The 23161-nt window shown below is 39.8% G+C and overlaps 1 protein-coding gene across 2 annotated transcripts in view; it reads right to left on the bottom strand.

Annotated features, from left to right (window-relative positions):
* Positions 1–2053: 2053 nt before the first annotated feature.
* TRUB1 (TruB pseudouridine synthase family member 1) overlaps positions 2054–23161 on the bottom strand; it is a 37346-nt gene continuing 16238 nt past the window's right edge. Inside the window, exons 4-8 of one of the 2 annotated variants that reach the window (XM_069797058.1) lie at positions 20053–20134; positions 14239–14311; positions 12806–12945; positions 11623–11679; positions 2054–10252 (exon numbers count right to left, since the gene is read on the bottom strand). In XM_069797058.1, the coding sequence (XP_069653159.1) occupies positions 10038–10252; positions 11623–11679; positions 12806–12945; positions 14239–14311; positions 20053–20134 (567 nt within the window). In that variant the 3' untranslated portion in view covers positions 2054–10037. The remainder of the gene's footprint in view (positions 10253–11622; positions 11680–12805; positions 12946–14238; positions 14312–20052; positions 20135–23161) is intronic. The other variant, XM_069797059.1, reaches the window with a different exon arrangement.

The following is a 23161-nucleotide window of genomic DNA, read 5'->3' as shown; positions in this document are numbered from 1 at the left end:
TGCTTATGCTGGAGTCAGTACAGATCATACATTTTAGAGGCAAGAACTGAGTCTCTCTCTACAGTCATACACTGTGATGCACATAGCAATGGGGTTAAATTACAATTATTACAGCGAAACAACCCCCACCAATAAGAATACATTCTGGGAAAGGAAATAAGCTGACACATCAGAAAGTTTCTTATCCCTTTATGTCAATGAATTCAGGTAAATGTGAACTTGAATGTAGCCTAAAATTTCTTTCATCATGGGCACACATCTGCTATTTTATCAGTTTTGTGGAACACAAAGTGCTTTCTTCCCTTGACAACAGCTCCTCACTGGTCTCTCTGGGTCAAATAAATTTCCAGAAAGAACCATGCTGCTTGGCTTATATATATTTAAAAAGTTGCTGGGTTGACCTTACCTCAAAATGAACACTGGAGAAACATTTTCCTCACTGAAGGATTAAACATACTAACACGAAGTCTGAGGACTTCTTTTTCCTCACAGCCACCCCCTTCCTTAAAATGCCCATGCCATCCTGAGCAATTACGCTGCACCCCATAAAAAGGAGCTGCAGGGGATCCACAGGGTACTCACTCCTCTTGGAGCAAAGGTCCTTGGAAAGTGCACCTGAAAAGGTGCATATGAGAGTTTGAATTTCAACTTTGCTGACTACCTATTGCATTTTGTTTAAGGGATTTATAAATACATAAAAGTTTGCCAGAAAATAAACAAATGCTTTATCACCTGAGCTTCCCAAAACCTGTGACTGGATTTGACTTGATACCAATAAAACCACTTTTCTGAGAGCACTGTAACATTGTTAAGAAAGAACAAAGCTAAGTGCTATAAAAACATGTCAGAAAGCCGAAGCCCTTTTTTTCCAGCCTTGTACCATACCAGTGTTTTAAGACACCAGCCATTTTTCTTGATTTACCAAGAATTCCCAGTTGTTTCTGCCACTCTTGTCCAATTTTTTTTCTCTCTTCTGGACCACAGTCAGCAACATCCCTAGAAGACTGTAACTTTGCTTCATAGCCTTGAGCCATTTACGAAACCGTTGGATGGTTTCAGTGAGAGATAAATGATTCTTGGGTACCGAGAAGCAGAAGGACCTGGGGAAGGCTGTCCAACTCTGAAAAAACCAAGCGTGCACATGTTCCAGAAGTAATGGGAGAAAGGTTGTGCTTTTCTTCCACAGGGAGATTAGAAAGGTAGTCCAGGAGAGATTCAGCTGTGGAATGCCCTCTCCCATTGCCAGGTTTATCTTGCACAAGAACAGGCACAAAGCACAAAGTCTGTGCCTATATCAAAAGAGATGCTGCCAGGCATTCCCTCTTATTTTTTTCCAAACTAAACGAGCTAAGAAAATCAAAAGGGAGTGTCAGAGGAGCTCTCCCAACCACATCTGGTGTGTATACCAGTCACCAGAAACTGCAGAAATTTCAAGAGCTGACTGAAGGGCTTGAAAAACAGCCTTGCAATGCAAGAGTGAAACAAAATCAGTGAGCTCCTTTAGCAAAGGAGAGGTGGAAAGTTTACTCAATTATTTTGACACCCAGAAAAACAGTGGGAGATTTACTCCTGTGATCTAATGGCTGCACACTCTTCTAAAAGATGCACTTCCTTGGAAAAGCTGTCTGGTCTGGTGTGTTCAGGACCAGATTGCACATGCATGGGAAAGGCTATCCTGCTGGACTTCTCTTGTCTGTCTTTGCAGCCGTAAAACATGTTCTGCCTCCAGATAAAATTCATCTCAAATCCTAATTATATACTACCTTCTCTGTAGCATGATAACTTATTTCTGGGTCATTTCTATACAATTGTGAAGGACCAGCTTGGATTCATTAACGCAGGGGGGCAGAGTGGGGATAAGTACTTCGTATTTCCATTGATAGAAAAGAATGGCTGAATAGCGGCTCAGATTGTAGGACTACGCTCTTTCCAGTAATAAACAACTACAACACAGCATAGGAGAACCGATAAAATTTGTGCAGTGAAATGGTATACAATTCAATAAAAGTTACACATTCCTAACTCTAGAAACAGATCATCAACACACTCAAACAGGTTTATGCATTCTGCACAGCCTTTAATGGCACTCTCTAGAGAAATGCATTTCCTAGATAAACACATTTTAAAAAGTAACACTAATTCTATACTGACAATTTTTGTGTGTTTGTTTTTAAGTAGAAAATAGAACTGTTACATATTCATTAGACATGGAACAACTCTAAGTGTTGTGCCACATCATTAATATTTATTTTACTCTGTCTTTTTTTTTCTCCTCTAAAAACAAATACAATTTTTCAATCCATCAGTTTGCATTACTAAAATAAAAAGAAACAAAAAAAAAGGACAAAAACCATGATAGGTGAAAATGAAATACATAAGGCCTTAATTCAGTGAGTAATAATTGACATAACTGAGTAAAACAGGGCAGGATTCCTCTCACTGAAGTCAAGAGAAATAATCATGCTGTAAGTTAGCTATGTACCCATACACCTCGCTGACATTTTCGACCGACTCTTGCTTGGAGGGAGGATTACTAGAACATTACTATCTCCTGTTGCCCACTCTATCTTTTGCTGGAGGTTAACACAGCAACACAATGAGACATATGGTCTTCTCCTAACACAGTCTAGTTTATTTGCACAAAATTTGCACCATCGACACTTTACATGCCAGTCTATGAATGGGACAGATGAGGTGGACACACACTTCTTTCTGCTAGCGCTGCTGGCGGTAGCCTCTAGCAGAGATGCAGAGCACAGTACTAGGAAATGGTAACTAGTAAATACAGAAGTTAAAGCCAGTAATCTCTCCGTACGAGCAGCAGCTGGGTGAAATTAATCACCTGGACAAGAAATCAACAGAGTCTGCCAGTGCCCTTTGTCAAATTAGAGCATAAAAGTAAGAAGAAACTGTATACAAAGCGATGCAGCAAAGCAGCAGTTAGGTTTAATGCAGCCTGGATAACATTTTACTGAAAGAGCAATCGGCATAGCAAAGATTACAGAGAATTAAACTTGTTTTCTAAATATATTTAGTGTTTGTACACAATGTTCCATTTGCACTGGGAATGCATACTATGTACCTGCAGAACTTGAAACAGTATTGTTGACCCCTAGGAAAGCCAGCTGCAGGAAATTATTTAATATGAACATACCACTCACAAAAGAATAAGTTATGCTAAGGATTTATGGCAATTCAATATAAGCAAAACAAAACACTGCCTTTTGAAGGGCATCATAGGAGACTATCTTTTCAACTGCTGAAATGAAAATAAATGCCTTTTTTCACATCAGCATCCAGTAACAACCTCTCATGCATTTCCAGATAAAAGCTTCTTAAGCTTTGAAATGGTGTATTTAAGCTAATTGTCTCATGTGCTGAAAGAAACAGAAAAGGTAATAAAAATTGTGTCCTTTCTCTTTACCTTTTGTCCATTAGGATACTTAATGTATTTTCTTACATGATTACCTAAAATGAGTTCACCTATTTCAAAAATTTAACAACTGAATTATGCATTTACCTCTTGCCATTCCTTTTCTACGCCCCTCCTTTTAAGCTGTAAAATCATGTTCTGAGGCCACTAAAAGTAGTCTGACATCTGTGAAATGATGCATTTTGTTTTTAATGCATGCACTCAGCTGCAGATCTGTCTTTGAAGTACTTAATTCCAAAATATCTAAAATAATCCTACGTCCCATAGAAATGGCACTAAAGCATTCAGGACTATGTCTTTTTTATGAAAAAGTAAGAAACGGACCAGACACACCTCATCCTCTCCAGTTCTACTTTGTTACCAGCTTTCCTGTCCCCCCAGAAACTAAACAGCATTTTAGCTCCACACTTTCCCAAGGCCTACATGTACCTGGAAAGGAATTCAAAAGCGAGGATAAGAGTTTTAGGATGAACTGCCTCAAACATTAGGTAAGTTAATGGGATGCAAAGTAGAAAGGCCAGGCACAGAGCTGTAACATAAGATGAATACGCTCATTTCTCATCCTACTCATTCCCAGTTATTGTTAACTTCTGGGACAAGCTACATAAGCCCTTCTACAGCCCAGAGTTTGAGTATCGGATTGTTTCAGCATCCACAACACACACAGCAATGTGACATGGGAAAGTTGGGGAGAGGCTGCTGCTTTGATTTAACGCCACCTCTTTGAGCTAGAGGTGAGGAGGGAAGAGGATTAAAGTCCGAGACATTCACATCCATAACAAAAACGTTAGGCTTGTCTTGGGCGGCCATGCTAATGCTTTCTCTGAGCCATGGTAGTGTCTCCAACACTTCCCCAAAAACAGAACTGGAAAAAAATATGGTTTTCTTCTTGCAATATAGTCCATTTTTTGTCCCGAGCAATGACACCATCTGCTCCCAGTTACCAGCTTCTTGCTTTGCCTGTTCAACACCTATATGATCTTAGCAGCTGATCTCAGAGTCAGTAAGAAAAGATCTGCCATCTCATCAGCCAGGGTGGAGACATAAGCATCCAGATGACAAAACTGCTTGTTTGACATGCTCTTAAGTATTGGTGATTTACTTAATCCTTACTTAATCAGGTCTCATGAAGAAGCAAAATAAACCCATGGCTATTAGAAACAATGACTGCTTTTTAATAGGGACAGTAATTTTGCCCAGGCTGGCTGAATCCATTCACTGTCTCTGTGACTTTCCTCTGGTTGTATATTGTAGTCACACTCTCATGTACACACACATGGACTCTCGCTTTGTCTCTCTCAGGTCTTTTTAATGAAATTAATACTGTTGCCAACTGATTCCTTGACTCTGCCAAGCAAACAGAATGACCCTAGCCGTTAAAGTCTCAGAGCCATTCATGCTCAGAATAGCAACCTCACCATCTATTACACCAAAAAATAAAATCCTAAGGTATCCCAAAATTTGGGGAGTTATTCAAAGTTTGACTTCTTTTTCTTCTAATAAACATATAAATCAAAAACAGAACTGCAGGGTAAGATGCTAAATGCTTAGTTATTGATGAAGGCGCTCCTAGAATATTTTGCTAATGGCTCAGACTTGATTAATATAAAAAAAAGGATCCTATTGATTTTGCTTACAAAACATTAAAAAGTGCTCAACACGCTGGCAGCAGAAATATATTATGATGTGCATAGAAAAACTACCATTTAAATAAGGAAGAAAGAGAGCCAGCCAGGCAGAGACATTAGAAGGAGATAAATTATGAAGCCCTTGTCATCTCGTTGAAGCAGCACTAACACTAGGGGCAGAGTCAGGGCCAGACTATGGTAGCATACTACTATGGACTAAAGATCACAAGTCCAAATTCAAGACAGACAATATTCAGCTCAAAAAGCAGGACACGCTTTTCTATCAGGAATTCTGTGAACAACACTCATTAAAATGAGACAAATATTTCAGTCTGTGTCACGGATATATTTTAAACGGTAAATCACAGACATATGCATATTTTCCAGGCAGAGTAGCACAAAATTCCTATTAACTACCATTTGTCTCAGCTGGGCACTCAGTACTAACTCTTCTACTAGTCTCAGGAATATTGTGTACACACTTTTCCTCTCATTCTAAATAGCCCCTAATGTTGAGACATCATGACTGTCAGTAATCAAGATTCAAGATCATGGGATATTTTGTTCTGGAAAAAACTGGTTTTTTGTGGATATAGCACAATTCTGAAGTCTGGTATCTCAGGGACATGCATGCTAATAAGAACAAAGAAGTTAAAATGACTATTTCCCTAGGTTCCCATGGGAACACAATACTTACTTGCAGATCTGGATAGTTTCAAGATACTGAGTTAAACACTTACTAAAACATATCTAAAAAAGCTATTCCTAGATTTTTCAGTTGCTTCCCAGTTACTATTCATGGGGACTAATGGCTCAAGTGGCAGAGACCCATTAAAGGACAGGGGTACCAAGGAAAGAGCATGCAAGTGAGGCCAAGCACCTAGGAAAGATGCTGGTTAGTAGCCAGAGGAGTCTGAATGTCTGAAAAGATAGCTCAACTGTTTCAGGCTGGAATGAGGCTGACAATCATCAGTGGTCATAAACCAAGCTGTTATTGCATAATTTGTTCATGACTTTATGCACTCTTTACACTGTGTCTTCTAAGAACACCTACCTGCTGTCTGCCATAGTTTTGCATGATCCAGCCATTTACAACTACAACCAAACATACTCGCTACCAACTTGTAAGTGAAATAGCTTCTGTTCAATACAAGTTATGTGGGGAGATGCTTGACACTAATTTGAGATAAAGAAGTTCTGCCTTTATTTCTGAAGATAACAGAACCTAGCGTTGGCGAAGATGAGAGGAATCCCAGGAAAAAAAGTTCAGCTAGAGCTGGTGAAAGTTGCTCTACTTGCTACAGAGGAATAAAGGCATTGCAGGAAGTTGCATTCGTAAATTGAAAGATACCTCAAGTCTTTAGAAACACTATCTACCCACCTTATGCAGATTCCTGAATGCGTACAACTGCATTCCTTCTTTCCCTATGCTTTCCATATGCATTAGGGCTTGCAGCCTGAACCAAAATTTGCTGATGTCAACAGGATGCTTTCTTTGGATTGCCATTTCATTTCTCTCGAGTGACCAGACTATAGAACAGATACTGTCTTCTCAGGATCACAGATCTGTTAGCAATAATTACAACAGACCAGTTGCAAGCTAACCTAAAAGCTGATGAAAATATAATTCTCCTTTTTAAATTAAAAATATCAGGGGGTCTTACATGGAATAGCAAGAAAGCCACAGTGAGCATTAAACAAACAGATGAGATAAAAAATGTGCTAGACACTTATAACACTGTATACAAATGTACCCTATTAATAGAAATATTTCTCAATTGCACTAATTTTTAAAGAAACAAATCCCTGTAGATGAAACAAGTAGACTAATAGAATTATATCTACTAGTCTATTTTTAAAAAAGCAGAAAGATAAATAAAATAAGAACTTAATCTAGGAGACCACTGGGATAACATAAATTAGGTTCTTGGAAAAATACAGATTTAGACAATAAGAGAAGCTGTGTTTCAATCGAAGCCTTTGATCATTCAAGATAAGTATACTGGAAAAATGAAATTTTCTGCTGTATTTGATTTCTTTAGGAAATAATCTCTTTCTTCTCTGTTTCTATCTGAAGTACCAAAAAACCTACCCTGAAAAGAAACAACTAAAATCTCCCACTGTTCTCTTACTGAACACAACTCTCTTCTCCCGTCTCTGAAATTAAAATTTCTTACAATGGTTACTTCATCCATATTGTACATTAAATATGCTGCTGCTACAGTGCTCTAACATTTCAATTTCCTTGTGACATTTTCGACACTTCCTTAAGTTCTTTCTAAGAATATACAAAGAAGAAAACTGTTTACTGAACAATAAAACATAAACTCTATCCTCCCTCTAAACAAAAGCTTCATTAATCTTGCATAGACTTCAGTTTCTTATTGTACAGAAAACAAAAAAACCCTATAGATATCTGAAAAGGTATCCTGCAATGAGAAACTTCAGGATATTTATTTCATTTCTTAGATTGAAAGTAAGGTTGGAACTTGATCATTTCACATAATATCAGCACACAGAGAAATTGCTTTTTGTAAGGTGCAGACAAAGACATAAAATGCAACATATGGGACACAGCTCAAGCAATACACACAGATGGCAAAAGTAAATTCCATAAGCCCTATGAAGGGCATAACAGTTAACTATACTTTAAATTATGGATGGTCACCAATTGGGACATTGTACCAGGAAAGATATGTACACCTGCACTCTTCAGAACACTTTTTATCAGTTACCTTCAGGAATTGTTTATACTTGAAACTATTCACTTACACTGGTATTTCAGACTAGATCTAGATTTAATGCATTTTGAGTAACATTTGACTGAAAGAACAATCTGCACAGGAAAAAGTACAGTAAAATGGACTTTTTTGCCTCAGTCTTAACTGGCAAGTGCTCCAGCCACACCACCCAAGTCACAGAAGGCAAAGGCAGGGACTGGGAGAATGAAGAACCACCCACCATAGGAGAAGATCAGGTTCAAAACTATCTAAGGAACCTGAAGGTGCACAAGTCCATGGGACCTGACGAGGTATATCCACAGGTCCTGAGGGAACTGGCGGATGAAGTGTCCAAGCCACTATCCATCATATTTGAGAAGTCATGGCAGTCCAGAGAAGTTCCCACTGACTGGAAAAGGGAAAACATCACCCCATTTTTAAAAAGGGAAAAAAGGAACACCCAGGGAACTACAGGCCAGTCAGTCTCACCTCTGTGCCCAGCAAGATCATGGAGCAGATCCTCCTGGAAACTATGCTAAGGCACATGGAAAATAAGGAGGTGATTGGTAACGGCCAGCATGGCTTCACTGAGGGCAAATCGTGCCTGACAAATTTGGTGACCTTCTATGACGGGGTTACAGCATTGGTGGATAAGGGAAGATCTACCTGGACTTGTGCAAAGCATTTGACACTGTCCCGCATGACATCCTTGTCTCTAAATGGGAGAGACATGGATTTGACAGAAGGACCACTTGGTGGATAAGGAATTGGCTGGACAGTCGCACTCAGAGTTATGGTCAACAGCTCGATGTCCAAGTGGAGACCAGTGACAAGTGGTGTTCCTCAGGGGTCGGTATTGGGACCGGCACCGTTTAACATCTTTGCCGGTGACATGGACAGTGGGATTGAGTGCACCCTCAGCAAGTTTGCCAACAATACCAAACTGTGTAGTGTGGTCCACACACTGGAGGGAAGGGATGCCATCCAGAGGGACCTTGACAGCCTTGAGAGTGGGCCCATGAGAAACCTCATGAAGTTCAACAAGGCCAAGTGCAAGGTCCTGCACATGTGTTGGGGCAATCCCAAGCACAAATACAGGCTGGGCAATGAGTGGATTGAAAGCAACCCTGAGGAGAAGGATTTGGGGGTGTTGGTTGACAGGCAGCTCAACATGACCTAACAGTGTGCGCGTGCAGTCCAGAAAGCCAACCATATCCCGGGCTGCATCAAGAGAAGCGTGACCAGCAGGTCGAAGGAGGTGATTCTCCCCCTCTACTCCACCTTCGTGAGACCTCAACTAGAGTACTGCATCCAGCTCTGGGGCCCCCAACATAAGAAGGACATGGACCTGTTGGAGTGAGTCCAGAGGAAGGCCCCGAAGATGATCAGAGGGCTGGAGCACCTCTCCTATGAAGACAGGCTGAGAGAGTTGAGGTTATTCAGCCTGGAGAAGAGAAGGCTCTGGGGAGACCTTATAGCAGCCTTCCAGTGCCTAAAGGGGGGCTACAGGAAAGATGGGGAGGAACTTTTTACAAGGGCAGGTAGTGACAGGACAAGGGGTAATGGCTTTAAACTGAAAGAGGGCAGATTTAGATTACAGGTAAGGAAGAAATTCTTTACTGTGAGGGTGGTGAGGCACTGGAACAGGTTGGCCAGAGAAGTTGTGGATGCCCCAGCCCTGGAAGTGTTCAAAGCCAGGCTGGATGGGGCTTTGAGCAACCTGGTCTAGTGGAAGGTGTCCCTGCCCATGGCAGGGGCATTCAAACTAGATGATCTTTAAGGTCCCTTCCAACCCAAACCATTCTGTGATTCCTGGAATGGATTTTAAGAAAGCCTTCAAGCTCTGACAGTCTTGTCACCGTGGTATTTCAGAGTTCGAGTAGCAGCTATAAATAAAAGAAAGAATTTTTTTGGAGCACATTTAGCAAACCTTAGGGTTTATATTTTTTTTTTATTGAGGAATTAGTAACAAAAGCTATATTGCACCCTGCAAGTTCTTTAAAAGTTTATGAAGATTTGAAATCAGTAGCAGACCCATTTACAGTGTGCAACAAGGGAAATAAACAGATCAGGAAACAGCAAGCGCTGGACATTTTCAGTACATGTTCTAAACCCAGAAACAAAAGAACCATTTTTCTTGCACTGCAGTTTGTCACCCTCCCGGTACAGACTTTTAAATTTACACAGGAGGCAACACAATCCCAATCCAATCTTAAAATGTCTCAATCATTCAGTCTTTTTCCTTGACCCCACTTATCACTTATCTTCACAGCTCACAGCAGTTTCACCAGGATGGTCTGTCTTCAATTTTTTATGAGATGGCTCTCCCGGGAGAAGAGACGTGCAATGCTCTAAGGATCGTGCAATTTCATCAATTGTCCATTTGTCTTCATAAAGGGCATGCTCCTCTAGCGTAAATGGCCCATGTTTGGTTCGGGTCAGCTCTTGCATAGTGGCACAGGTAGAGAGTTCTACAGTAAAGGAGAAAAGAGGATTTAGAAACAGTGCATGGTCAAGTTTACCTATTTGCAACTCAAAATGTATTTTTACATGTAGCCTTCTACATTATTCTGCTTTGTTTGAGAAAGAAGCTCATGAAGATTTATCACTCATTTATATCTTCTTATATTTGAGCCAAGGAAGTCCTTTGATTTCAGTAAATCTCCAGTGTAGTAAAGAGTTCAAAATCTGACAGGAAGTTGTCAAAAGGTTTTCCAGACTTAAATCAGAATGAAAAGAGAGGAAATAATGACATAAGACATAAGCAGAACATTCTGTATTCACAAGCGACATAGAAGACCATGTACTATTTTTCCACAGACTTTGAGGCCTTAGCACTTCTTGCTTTCAAGAAGGATTTTTAACATTTTTATCCTGTGCTGCCTATCAGGACAATATAAACTAAGATAAGGAAAAATAAAAAAAATAAACAAAGGCTCTGATATGATAAACAAACACCAGTAGGACAGCATTACATAATGATGGACTACAAAACATAACAGCAACCAGAGCTGACTTGTATGTGCACAGGTATACTAAAATATTCTGTCCCATCCTTTCTGATGCAGGAAGAGTTTTATTGCATTTTAAATTTTGGAAACCAGCTCAGGATAGACTTTATCTTGGTTTGTCATTAAAGGACTAAACATAAGCCAGTATGCTCAGAATGCAGTAACAGAATCTTTGACTTGCCTAAGCACAAATAACAACATTGAAATTCATACGGTTATCCCACATCACTTGCTTTCTTGATCTGCAAACGTATCATTTAAAAAAAATTTGAAATGGATTATCTGTTCTCCATCATGTGGTTTGATAGATACACAGCACAACACAAATAAACCTGTGGGAAAGCAAAACCATTCACAGTTCAGGTAAAGGAGAAAGAAAACACCAGAAAAACTATCACAAATGTAGAAGTCTTTCCAGCAGGTTTATTATGTGCATGGTAATGTTCTGTGCAATCTGTTTTCAAAATGTGATGAGTAACGTTTAAAAAGACAGTATCTTTCTTCTTCTTCTCACCCTTAATCTGAGTTAGTTTTAACATACGGGGGGGGGGGGGGGGGGGGGAATCCCCACTTCGCCTTGTATTATCTTGCTCAGTGCTATTACTTGCTCCATTTTTATCCCCCAGACCCCAAGGTCCTCTGACAATTATTCAACCTTCATTCCCTCATGCTCCCAAGGAAAATACCTTAGTATATAAAAACAAGTGATAGCACTACAATTCTGCAAAATAGCACATAAGTCTGGTCACTGGAGATACAGAAAGTGACAAAATTCTTCCATAAACAGACACATTTGTCCCTTAAACTGTCATGAGTTTTTTCATGCCTACCTTTGCCAATGTCACTGACCAGGCTCCTGACATAAAAGCCACCACCACATTCAACATCTGGAATGTTAATAGTGACATGGTAAATTGCCAGTGCAATGTGAAATCTACTTTACGTAGAAACCATGCCCCCACATAAATGTAAAAATGCACTAAGCAAACAACCCAGTGATAAAATATTTATAGGATGCAACATCAATTATTCATCCTGTAACATATGTGCGGATGAGATTGCTAAGCTAGACAGGAGGGAAAGCAAATACAATGGCAACTGAACTAACTCACTAGAAATTAAATACTTGCTGTGGTATGTTAACAAATGCTTCAGTCCTATTCATTTTAAAGGTTTCAGAAGGTTGTTTCATATTTCTAATGATGATAACAAGTTATTTCAAGTATAGACTAAACTATCAATGCTTTTAAGATACTGCACACAGGCAGCTCCAATAAAATTTTAAAATTCACCTTTCATTTTCCCTGTTCTCTCAGCCTTTCCCTTCCCCCTCTGCCAGTAATGAGCTGCTAGTCACCCAACCATAAAGTAAGGACTGAAGTAACACACCATTGAGTTCTGTCACTCATACCTGCTCATCATATAACATCTGGTCCATAACAGGACTATGGGTCAACTAGGTAGCGGATCAATGCAAGACATTATCTTGACCTCACAGTAGCACCAAACATTTAGAACAGTCTTTCTGGTTTATTTATTAACGTGCTTCTTAATGTAGTACCCAAGTTTCTTCATGTATGACAGAAGGAAGGATAAGATCCTGCCTCCTCAACCAAGAAAGAGGCCTGACAGTAACTGATACTGCTCCTTGCTGCACCCTGGGAGAGATGCCAGCAGGCCTGGGCATCTGGACAAAAGAATGGGCAAAGTGAACCAAGCAGACCTGAGAAAGGAGGAGTGACTTGGAGGTTGCAAAATCATGGACAGATGCAAATAATCCCCTGACCAGCCTCTCAGAATTTTCCCTCACAGCAAGATTACATATAATCAGCTTAACTTAAAACCAAAATACGGTGCTTTTACTGCAAAGAGAAAGTCTCTGCACATGGGCTCACACCAAAATAAGTAGCTGAGGGAAATGAAACCCACTTCACTATCTTATTCCCATTCTGAGTATAAATAAGCGCTAACAAGCTGGGAGCATCACTCTATGTAATAATCTGTGGCCTTTACCCAGTGTGAACAGTGGTGGCTGGAACTGTTGGAGAGAGAGGCTGTACACTCTTACTGGCCGAGCAGGCTTTGCCTCAACTGCTTCTCCTCTCTTCATCAGAGTTGATAGCCTTTCTCCATCCTTCTTCAAAGCAGAATAGCTGATCAGACAGAGCATGAAAATGTGTGTCATACGGTTGTAACAGAACAAGCTTCCCATCCTCCAGATCCTGTTAATATTATACTACAGTAGCATACATTTTACCCTTCTAATCCTCTCCAAGTGCTCATAAAAAAAAACAAAACAAAACCAAAACCCACTATGAAGTGCTTCTGAAATCTTTTGGACACAGAATCATCTCACTTGCCAGCAGCTCTATAAACTGGAAAACAAGAGATGGTCCTTTATTTATCTCTTGCTGTACAGATTTTAAAGTGTTTAATCACTCAATTTGTAGTTTATGAAAACAAAAGGTTTCTATAAGGGGTACAACACTTGCAGCTACCTCTAACACACTGTCTCTCAGAAGTCTGCAGGGTATACTGTTTCAGTGTTACGTTGAGCTGAGCGCTGGGAGCTGCTCAGGCAACTCCTTTAATTCTGCCTTGCATGTTTACTCATCTCACACCAGGGTCTTCCCTGAACAGCAACTGCCAAGTTATGCAGCCTTGTTCTAGAGTGTTTAGCAGACCACTATAGAACAAAAAAAAAATAATTTCAATGATTACATGAAACTTTACCCAAAGCTCCAACTTTGGTCTTGACAGAAAGACAACCATAGAAAAATCAAAAAAGATCTTGCTCAAATTAGCAGAGGGCAATTTGAAACAGGTCACACGAAGCAGAACACCTAATGAATTACTGACCTTACAGTGCTCACACTGGAACCACAGTAACCGACCCATTGCAAATGCAAAGGAAAGCACGTTAGCTTAAATCACCATAAAAGCCATCTGTCACAAGCTAAGTGCTTACACATTGCCAGCTACTATGGCTCACCTGACTAGAAGAAATTTGTTAAGCTACAGAAGCTCAGTCACTAATCACTCATTCATACTCTAAGTTTTCAGAAAACTAATTTGAAGTCATTTAAGGCACTTCCACACAGATGTCAGTAAGCCTCCTCTTACCCCACAACTGAAATAAAAGACTCAGAGCTTTGCTTTCTAATTGGAAGACTGCATAGAAGCCACCAAGCCCTGAAAAGCTCTTTAAGACTGCTTTGCTACTTTATATAACATTTATCATAAAAAAAACAGACTCCAGGTTACCATTTGTGCCTTATGTTCAAATGGGCATGACCTGCAGTTGCAAATGTTAAACACCTAAGGCTGCCTTGCCTCTACACTCTTGCCAAAATGCATCTCTCTACTTCTGGGAGAACTGACTTCTGTTGGCAAGGCCCAACAGCTGAACACAACTGCCAAGAGTGTCTGAATATTGTGGAACTTACAGAGGAGGAACCTGCATTATGTCCCCTGTGAACTTTTGCAGCACATTTTCAAGATCTCCTTTTGTTATCTGGTCTGTAGAAAGAAAACAGTAAGTATGTTAGCATTGATTATTCACATAGCACTAATGGCATCAATCACGTTCTGCAAACAGATGCAAGGAAGAGTTCCCTCTCATCTGAATTTAGACTGGGTGAAAAACACCAAAGAAAAGAGAATAAAACCCAGAATGTAGGTAGGAGTGTGAATTATCACAAAGAGTGGAACAAACTGTCCGAGGTGATTAAGACAGTCTGGTTGCTTTCAGAAGGGCACAAAACCCAATATACACAGTTTTCTTTTGCCATTTCTCTCTCTTGGGACTGCATATCCATTCCTCCTGGGAACTATGCAAAAACTACAAAATATGCCCTATTCTAATTTTTGTTAAAGGACCAAAAAGAATAAAATGCTCATCTAACCTTGGCAACTTCTCTTTAAGAGCACCTAACTGTGGGGAAAAGTACAACAGATTATTAGAGAACAAAAGCATCGGGGGGGGGGGGGGTTCTAGTAAAGAAAAAGACTGCATCTGGAACAACACATCAAATTTCTGTATCAAACAACTAACCTGCAAATGCACACCAGGGTATTGTTATATATTAAGTAAGGCAATTTTACTGAGGAAATCCTGTAAAATAAAGATAGGTGCTTTAGGCAATCTACTCTCTTTTAAGAGTACACATACAAATCTGTCCCAGTTTTATTAGAAGGTTATAACCTAAGTAGCTGATTGCATTGGTCCTTTGAAATACTACTCAATAGAGATGACATTCATCCCTAATTTGTTTATAGAGAGTACAGGCATAAGATCTGTAATCACAATGCACTTCAGTGCATTTCTGCTGTCTAGGACTTGACTAGTCCTGTTTTTCCTAAGTTATATTCAATTAGTGTCACCCTGCTAAGTCAACACCATCCTGGAACATAAACCAACCAAATTTATTTATTGAGCCTTCATTATGTTTTGGAACAGACCTTTACTTGCAAACCTTACAAAACAGATGTACTTCATGCTGTAAGTAAAAAAGAAGAGATTTCTTTCCACCGCAGCTTTGGAAGGTGGCAATGTGGTACCTCACCTTTGCAAAGCACACTTTGGAGCCTCAAGAGCAGATGCTGTCCCTATGCCCCAGCAGCTGTCTCAAGAAGTGTCATTAATAGCAAAGTTGCAAGGCACAAAAGTCAGTCAGGGATGCTAAGAGAGAACAATGTACATCAGAATATAGGGTAGGAACAACAAAATCACTTGTATAGTAAGTCTGGATCTTCTTCTGAAGAGCTTGTCATATGGTTATTTCAATCTTCTGTTTGTATTACTCTAGTTTAGCAACATATCACAACAAAACTACGTGGCAGAAAGTTAGCACGACCCAGCTCTATGCTGGTGATCCTGTCAGCCTTCTTGTGAACCCCAGGTTGCTTCAGGCTAGAATTCTGTATTTAAGATCTAAGCATAAGTGTCACTTGGGATTCTCTTTCAATTTTCACCCCATGAACTGGATTTGTGGCTAGGGCATTTAATGAGACACCTGAGTTCAGTTCCTGCTCTGATCTCATATTCCCCTGATTGAGAGGTTACATCTAGCCTCTGACAAAATCACTTATCTCTATCTCTGAAAAACAAAAAAAATTCCCCATGTGAGGAATGATGCATTAAGCCATTAACAAACAAAGTTGTGTGGTGTGTTATCAAAGTAAATATTTACAGATGAGTTTGCTAAGATCTAGAATAAAACGTGTTTGTCTTCTGCAATACATAATGGCACAAGCTGGTCAGTATTATGTTCTGAAAACCTAAAAACATGTGCTTTTCTTTTTTTTTTCCTCCAGCATGCACTGCCTTTGTGTTAATGGACTATACTGGATTCTTGCCCTTTCCTAGAACCACACACAGGCTGGTGGAGCTCTCAGTCATAAAGAAATGCCCTATTAATCTGGTCCCACACAAACAGTTTCACGCTGTGTAAACTGTGTATTTGTCCCAGGCATCAGACTGGACTCATGACTCTGCAGGGCACACAGGCCACATTGGCAACCAGCTCCTTCAACACCTTTCAGCTCCCACAGTAATTACATCCACACCATAGGTGGGGGGGATGCAGTCCTGTTGCCCAGGAGAACCATCTCCTTTTAGGCCCTAGGCCCACAAGTCTCCCTCACCTGACTGTGGGCTTGGGTTTAGTAGTTTAACAGCTTGCCTGGTCAGCAAGTTTAGGGAAGCATTTGGACTCAACCCTCCATCAAGCATGAAATATGAACACACACATGAAAGTTAATTCACATCAACAGTCCCAAAACCTTCTCTCCCCATCTGACTTCCCTTCTACACTCCCTCAGAGTAAAGGGTTGACAATGTTTCTGCAGGAAACAGATCACAGATCTGTTATTAGGTCACAGATCCTAATTGCCCTTACTACCCGAAGCTAGCCTACTCCTTCTAATATCCTCATCTGTTATATCGCAGAGCACAAGCTTTTCCTAGAAACTGGACTTAAACTGCAGGTCTTTGCTCTTTCAGGGAGGGGTATGGCGGCTGCCACCCTGTTTCACAACAACTTCAGTGAGGATTGTCGAGGTTTGGCCCATGGGGTAACTGCATCCAGTCCCCAGAAGTGACAATGGCCTTAGCTTAGAACAAAATAATTGTACCTGCTCTGTGAGTACACTATTTAGATCACATTAAATTCAACACTGTTTTCTAAATTTCTTCCTAAGCCCTTAGACTGACAGTGGGGTTATGTAATCTCTGCACAGGCTATGTGTCTTCCAGTGGACTATTCCTTACAATTCTATCAGCATCCCAAAGCACCCAAAACTTCAGTTCTCCAATGCTTCTAAAGACATTGAAAATAAGCCTATTAGCTTCCAACATGAACATTTTTAAGAACAGCTGTGCTTCTGAAGACTGGTGACTGTTGACTCATTTTCCTGCTATCATCATAAAGGAAGTTAATTAAAGTTACCAAACCAAAAGGTGCCAATTGTGCCTCAACCTCAAGAAGCCTCCACTGAAGGGTGATGCTGGCCTGCGCTTATTAGCAAACTGCATCAAAACAGAACACAAGAATTATCCACGACAGTCCAACAGAACTATAGCAGATGACCTCAACTCAATCTGGCCCAGCACAAATTATTTGCAAACAGACAAGCAGAATGCTGAAAGGACTACTTTTTTCAAATTATTCAGGTAGCTCTATTAAACATGTATTTCAGCATAATCAGCAGAGACCTACAGAAAATCCTTGTGAATTTCGTTCTCCGTGTCTGGATATAGTCTGTAGGCAGCTTGGGAAGAAGTGGGTTTCAGAATGCACATTCCTGTGCATAGTTACAAACATTTAAAAAAGGGCTACAAACATTAATGTGCTCAAGAAAACATTAGAGGAACGCTAAATGCTACTTGCTTCCAGAGTCAGCATCTGATAGGCTGGGAGCAGTATGAAACCATAACTTAATTTCATGTGGAAATGCAAACTCATTGTCTGATAAGAAACAAACAAAAAACTGTGAGAAGTTCAGGAGGGGTTAAATTCAAGGAGGTCTCTTCAGTACATCCTTTCATTGTGCCTAACTGTAATACACAACAGTTTGCTTTCTAAACTGCTGTCTAGGGACACTTTGAGGACTAATATATAACACTTTCTTATAGTTAATATAGCAGCAACTTTCTGCAGGCACTTTCCTCTTGTGGTCCAGTGGAATCATTCAAGAAGAGTTTTATATATCTTGCAAGATGTTTTAGTGGCCTTTCTCTGCGCTAAGGCCCAATCCTGGATGCTGCTGGCACTGCAGGATTTATATTCCCTAGCAGATGCTCTGCTTCTCACAGGATCCTTGTAGGCGTCAAAGGAAAGCTGAAACTCAGCTGAAATATCTGGTTTGTCTGTTTTTTGAGTACCAATTAGGGTTAGGGATTAGGGATGGTGGGCCACTGAGAGAATCCTGCAGAAAACCAAGCTGCTTTAGAGAAGACACTGGAAAAGATGAGAAATATCTGCTTTATTAGAAGAAGAGGAAGGAAGGAAATACAACATATGTAGGTAGTATGGAGAAAAAGGAGGAGTATGCATGTTCTCTCTTTCTTCTTTCTATAGAATTCAAATCTGACTAATTTGCACCAACATGGAAAGCAACTGAGACCAATTTCACAAGCATTTCTTTCAGCCATCAGCTTCAGCAAAAGGAAACTCTGTCCAGCACCCAAAACTGCACTGCGCAGCAATGCCAGTACTGCTCTTTATGAGACCGCATGATGAACTGGATTCATGCAACTGATCTCAGTTTAAAAAGATAAGCAACTCAAAAAAGTGGGTATTTTTAACCCAAATCAGTTCCCCAAGCACACAGTCTAACAGAAAGCAAAACCACCGTAACAGAGGAGGTGGTGCAGAGGTGGGAACTACTATAACAAGAGCCGCCAGTGAAGGAAACGTGCAGGAAAACAACACTCTAAATTCTGTCTGCAGTAAACAATACAAATTAAAAAAGCAAACCTAGAGTTTCAAGAAACATATTTTTTATTTATTTATTTATTAATTGACCATGGGAGTTGCATCTACTTAAAATGATATTTCACAGTTTATATGTGAGCAAGTATCTACAATGAATACTACTCAGCGCAGCAGAACCACAACATTTCACTTTCTGAGAGGTATACATAAAAACCAGTAAAGTGTTCTCTCCAACTATCATGAAGCATTGCCAGCTCTACCATCCACATGGTGTTGAGTCCTTCAGAAATTTAGAGAGAGACTTAGAACTTGATCCTGAAGCAGAAGCAAATGATCCAACATCTCTGAATAACATTACCTAGTAAATAATACTATTCAGAATGATCCACCAAGTTAATGTGGACAAGAAACTTACACGTGCCTGCCTAGTGCAAAAAGAAAAAACTGCAAAAGAAAGGAAACTGGGGGTGAGAGGTGGAATCCAGGCTACCTTTTTCATCATGCTATTAAAAAAAAATAATTTACTTCATGTACCTATTACCAGGTACCACAAACAGTGTGGGACCTGTAGAGTTGCTAAGCAACCAGTTACCTATTGTGGTTCTTTTTTCTTTTTTTCCCAGGCTGTGAAAGAACTAATGGCAAATACATTTGGTGTGTCCCTGGTTAGTTCTACGTTGTTTCTAAGACACCCTGGGTATTGTGGAATGTCCACTCCAACAAAGCCACAGTCAGGATTAGCTCTGAAGCCTTAAACCCTTGCACTGTGCTCTGTGGGTCAGAAGAGTTCATTTATTAAAATTGCTAAGACACAGACTGCAAGCAAGAGCAAGATTTGGTAGCTGAACATATGTAGAAAGGAGTTTATGCCATCCTCATTTTATGTTGAGCAGTTTGTAGTTAAAGGGGCGTCCTAGAAGGAAGATCTAAGTACTTTATTCCTCCACTGGCCTTGAGGGGTGTTACTAAAAGAGCACTCATAGGACTATACACTGAAGGAGGAAAACTTTACTGGACACAGCACGTCATTTGTCAGCCTGTCAAAGATTTAAAATTACACAGTCCTGCCCAATTCTATTTTCTCCCTCCCATTCTAATGCCCAATATTTTTTTTTCCAACAGAAATGAGCACTTGCAGTGGATATAATTGCATGAAACTGGTCTGAATTATATGAGCACTGAATTTGAAGATGAAAAAAATCTTAGTTTGATTTCACATTTAAAATTAATTCACAGAGTCCCAAACATGTCTTCTGCTTTTCTATGATAGAGACCATTTATGCCTTCAAATTATATCAAGTATATAGATACATTTATGCTTACCATAAGGTTTTTCTTCAGTTACTTTTCCTGTAGCATCTAATGTATCAGTAGCTTTGCCCAGTAGTCCAATAGCAGTGTACTTCTGGGAAGGAAAAAGAGAGATAGTGAGTCAGGTCTTCAAGGTTGTTTCTTTTTCCTTTTTTTTTTTTTTTTTTTTTTTTTTTTTTAAAATAAAGACTGCAACTACCAGGTATTTCAAATCAGGACAGGAAGAATACTGTCTGAATAATCAATCCAGCACCTCTGGGTAAACAAAAGTAAAGATGAAAAGACATGGAACTAAACAAAAAAGTAAATCCTGCATTACATGCGCCTATGATTTCAGTTTTAGAAACCCCAGGAAGAAGCAACATGGAATCTAATTTTTACTATAAATACATCAATATCATAGAGAAAATAACAGGGTGGTAAAATCAAAGTCTCAGTGGGGTGTCATGTCACTGTTGAAGCAAGGCACATAGAATACCTTTCACACACAATTTTTCTGTTCCTTCACAATTTAAAACAAACAAACAAACAAAAAAAACCCAAACAAAAAACCCCATAGACCTTTACTTGTGAAAGCAAAACACCCACTTCCAAGGCAAAGCACTACAACAGTTCTGCCATGAAATGCAGTGATATGCAATAGCCTAAAGCCAGAGTTTTGAACATATGGAATTTGGCAAGGACCTTGTGACCAGTACAAGGAGTGCAAGGTTATTGAGTGACATCTCTGCTCATCATGGGTTCTCCAGATATTTCTGTTTCAGAGTTTTTCAGGGTTCTCTAAAGAATTCTTCAGTGTATGTGTTTGTAGCTTGCAAGATGGAATTAACCTGTTCCCAGGCCAGTAGCTCTTGTCCTTACTGCATTTCACCTGATGTCCTTGTTTTCCATGTTTTCACCCTAAGCACTGCCAGGCTGTGGGCATATGGCAGAATACGCTGAAGTTGACAGAAGGCTTCCCATGAACCAGCTGCCCTATGTCTTTTCACAAGGCTGCCAACACATGAAGACTCACTCTGTAACATGAGTTTGGGTCAAGTTTGGAGATACCTTCAGGTGTTAAAATCTATGGTTTGATCCACTGCCTGTCCCATTCCATTACCTTTCCCTCAGCCCTGTGTTAAGTCCAGGGGCCTTCAAAGTAAAGCATTTACATAGCCTGGGAGAGAAAAATCAAGGTGTTCCACAGACCTAACTCCCAGTAAGGTTTCAATGAACTTACTCCCAACTGAGCTAATACAAATTTGAACTAAGTTGTAAAAGGACTTATCTTCTAGAATTTGGTCGATCAAATTCTACTGGAACACATCCAAACAGGCATAAGCACTAACATTTTACTCTTTGATGCAATGCATCCTTTTTCATGTACTTGCGAAGTACAAACAAGCTCAAGTAATAATAGTGTAGGCATATAAATCACACCTACAAAATGGGACTACTAAGACATGCCTTGATTTTGTTCCATGTGACAACCTGCCACTTCAATGTATTTCTTCAAACAACTGCCACAAAATGGAAGCAGGAGGAATAGTCAGACAAAAGGCAGTGCAGAATTTAATACAAAAATAACTGTATTATTTGCTTACCATATTAAGGCTACTTTTTTCCTAAATACTGCAGATGTCCAAATCCCCTGGTAAGTCTGCAAAATTAGGCATTTTAAAATCAAAATCTTGAAGTTTACATACTTTTGGAATGCACGGAAAAGAAATGAAAGGAAGAATGAATGAAGGCTGCTCCACAACAAGTATTTAAATAAACTTTAAAGTATATCATCTGCTTTTAGGACCATAAAATTGCCTGCTTTCCAAGACATTTAATGATCTAGTTCTTAACATTTAATAGCATAGCTAGAAAGAGACAATATTCAGCAACCATTCTAAAGGTTAATAAAAACATGTGAGCAGATCTTCATAATTCTAGCATGATGAATGATCTTAGCAGTTCAGTAAAACTCTAAATCTGAAAGTTTGAACCCTCACCCACCGACTTCATGTTTCCAAATCAAAGTACTGATATTACTTCAGTTTGAATTATTTTCTTCCTCTTAATTCTGGTTTTGGCTATCTTGCTTCAGGCTGTTACAATAGCATGTTATATTTGACCTACCAGCAGCAGAGATAATATCATCTGTTTATATGTAAACACAAAGTGTATGAACAACACAATCCAAATCTGAACACTTGACTTCCCCTTTAATTTCTGCAAAAAGGGCAAAAAGCCATCCAATTTGTAAAAAGAGCGTCCTTAAAAATGAGTCACAAATCCCAATTCCTTACAGGAGCCTTTAAAGAGTCACAGAAGACTCAGGCCAGCAATGCAATAATCCACAAAGAAGGCTATAACAGGTCAGGAAATTAAGAATTACAGTTGGTTTATGATCAGTCTCTGGAGTGCCCTTGGGTATCTACAATTATATATCATAATTCTTACTAGCCACTTAATAGGGTTTACGTCCCCTTTGTTAGTGTGCAGGACCTGGAACTTGTAGGTGATAACATGAGAGTCCAGGCTTAATCTATTGTTCTTCTTATTTTTTGTCAAAATTCAGCATTAACTCTCTTTAGACTCTGACTCGCAGTGCCCTCAGAAGCACCCAATGGATTCTGAGTCATTAAATAAGTCTTTGGTGACCTCTTCTCACCTGTGTTGGCAATCATTTATTTCTTCCAGTTTTATAAAATACATCTAGGGGCATTTCTTCCTGTACTCTCAAATTACAAATCACTGCAGGAACACAGACAGCAACTGCTCACAACCACGCTGCCTTCAACCCACTCAACCTGAAATAAAAAAAGCAAGGTAGTAGGTGTTGCAGGCAGTGGAAAAGCCTAGCAAGTGCAGAGTGTGACAGGAAATGTCCCTATATCGGCAGCTCATCAGAGAACACTCTGCCAATCAATAGCCCCTATGTCCTCGCCCCCTACTCATCTCAAGAGACCTAGACCCAAACCATTTAAAGATTAAAAGCAGCACCTCAGCTTCCTTACGGGATTCCACAACATCCAAGTGTAGCGCATCAAAAGTTAAGATCAAGCATTCCCAGTCACAACTTGCAAGCACTGCAGCATCGTGCATTAATTCCAACTTCTAATGGTGGTCTGCATTGTCCCAAAGCAGA

Source organism: Haliaeetus albicilla, chromosome 11, assembly GCF_947461875.1.
Source record: "Haliaeetus albicilla chromosome 11, bHalAlb1.1, whole genome shotgun sequence".
Taxonomy (NCBI): Eukaryota; Metazoa; Chordata; class Aves; order Accipitriformes; family Accipitridae; genus Haliaeetus; species Haliaeetus albicilla.
This window is presented reverse-complemented; position numbering and strand designations above follow the sequence as displayed.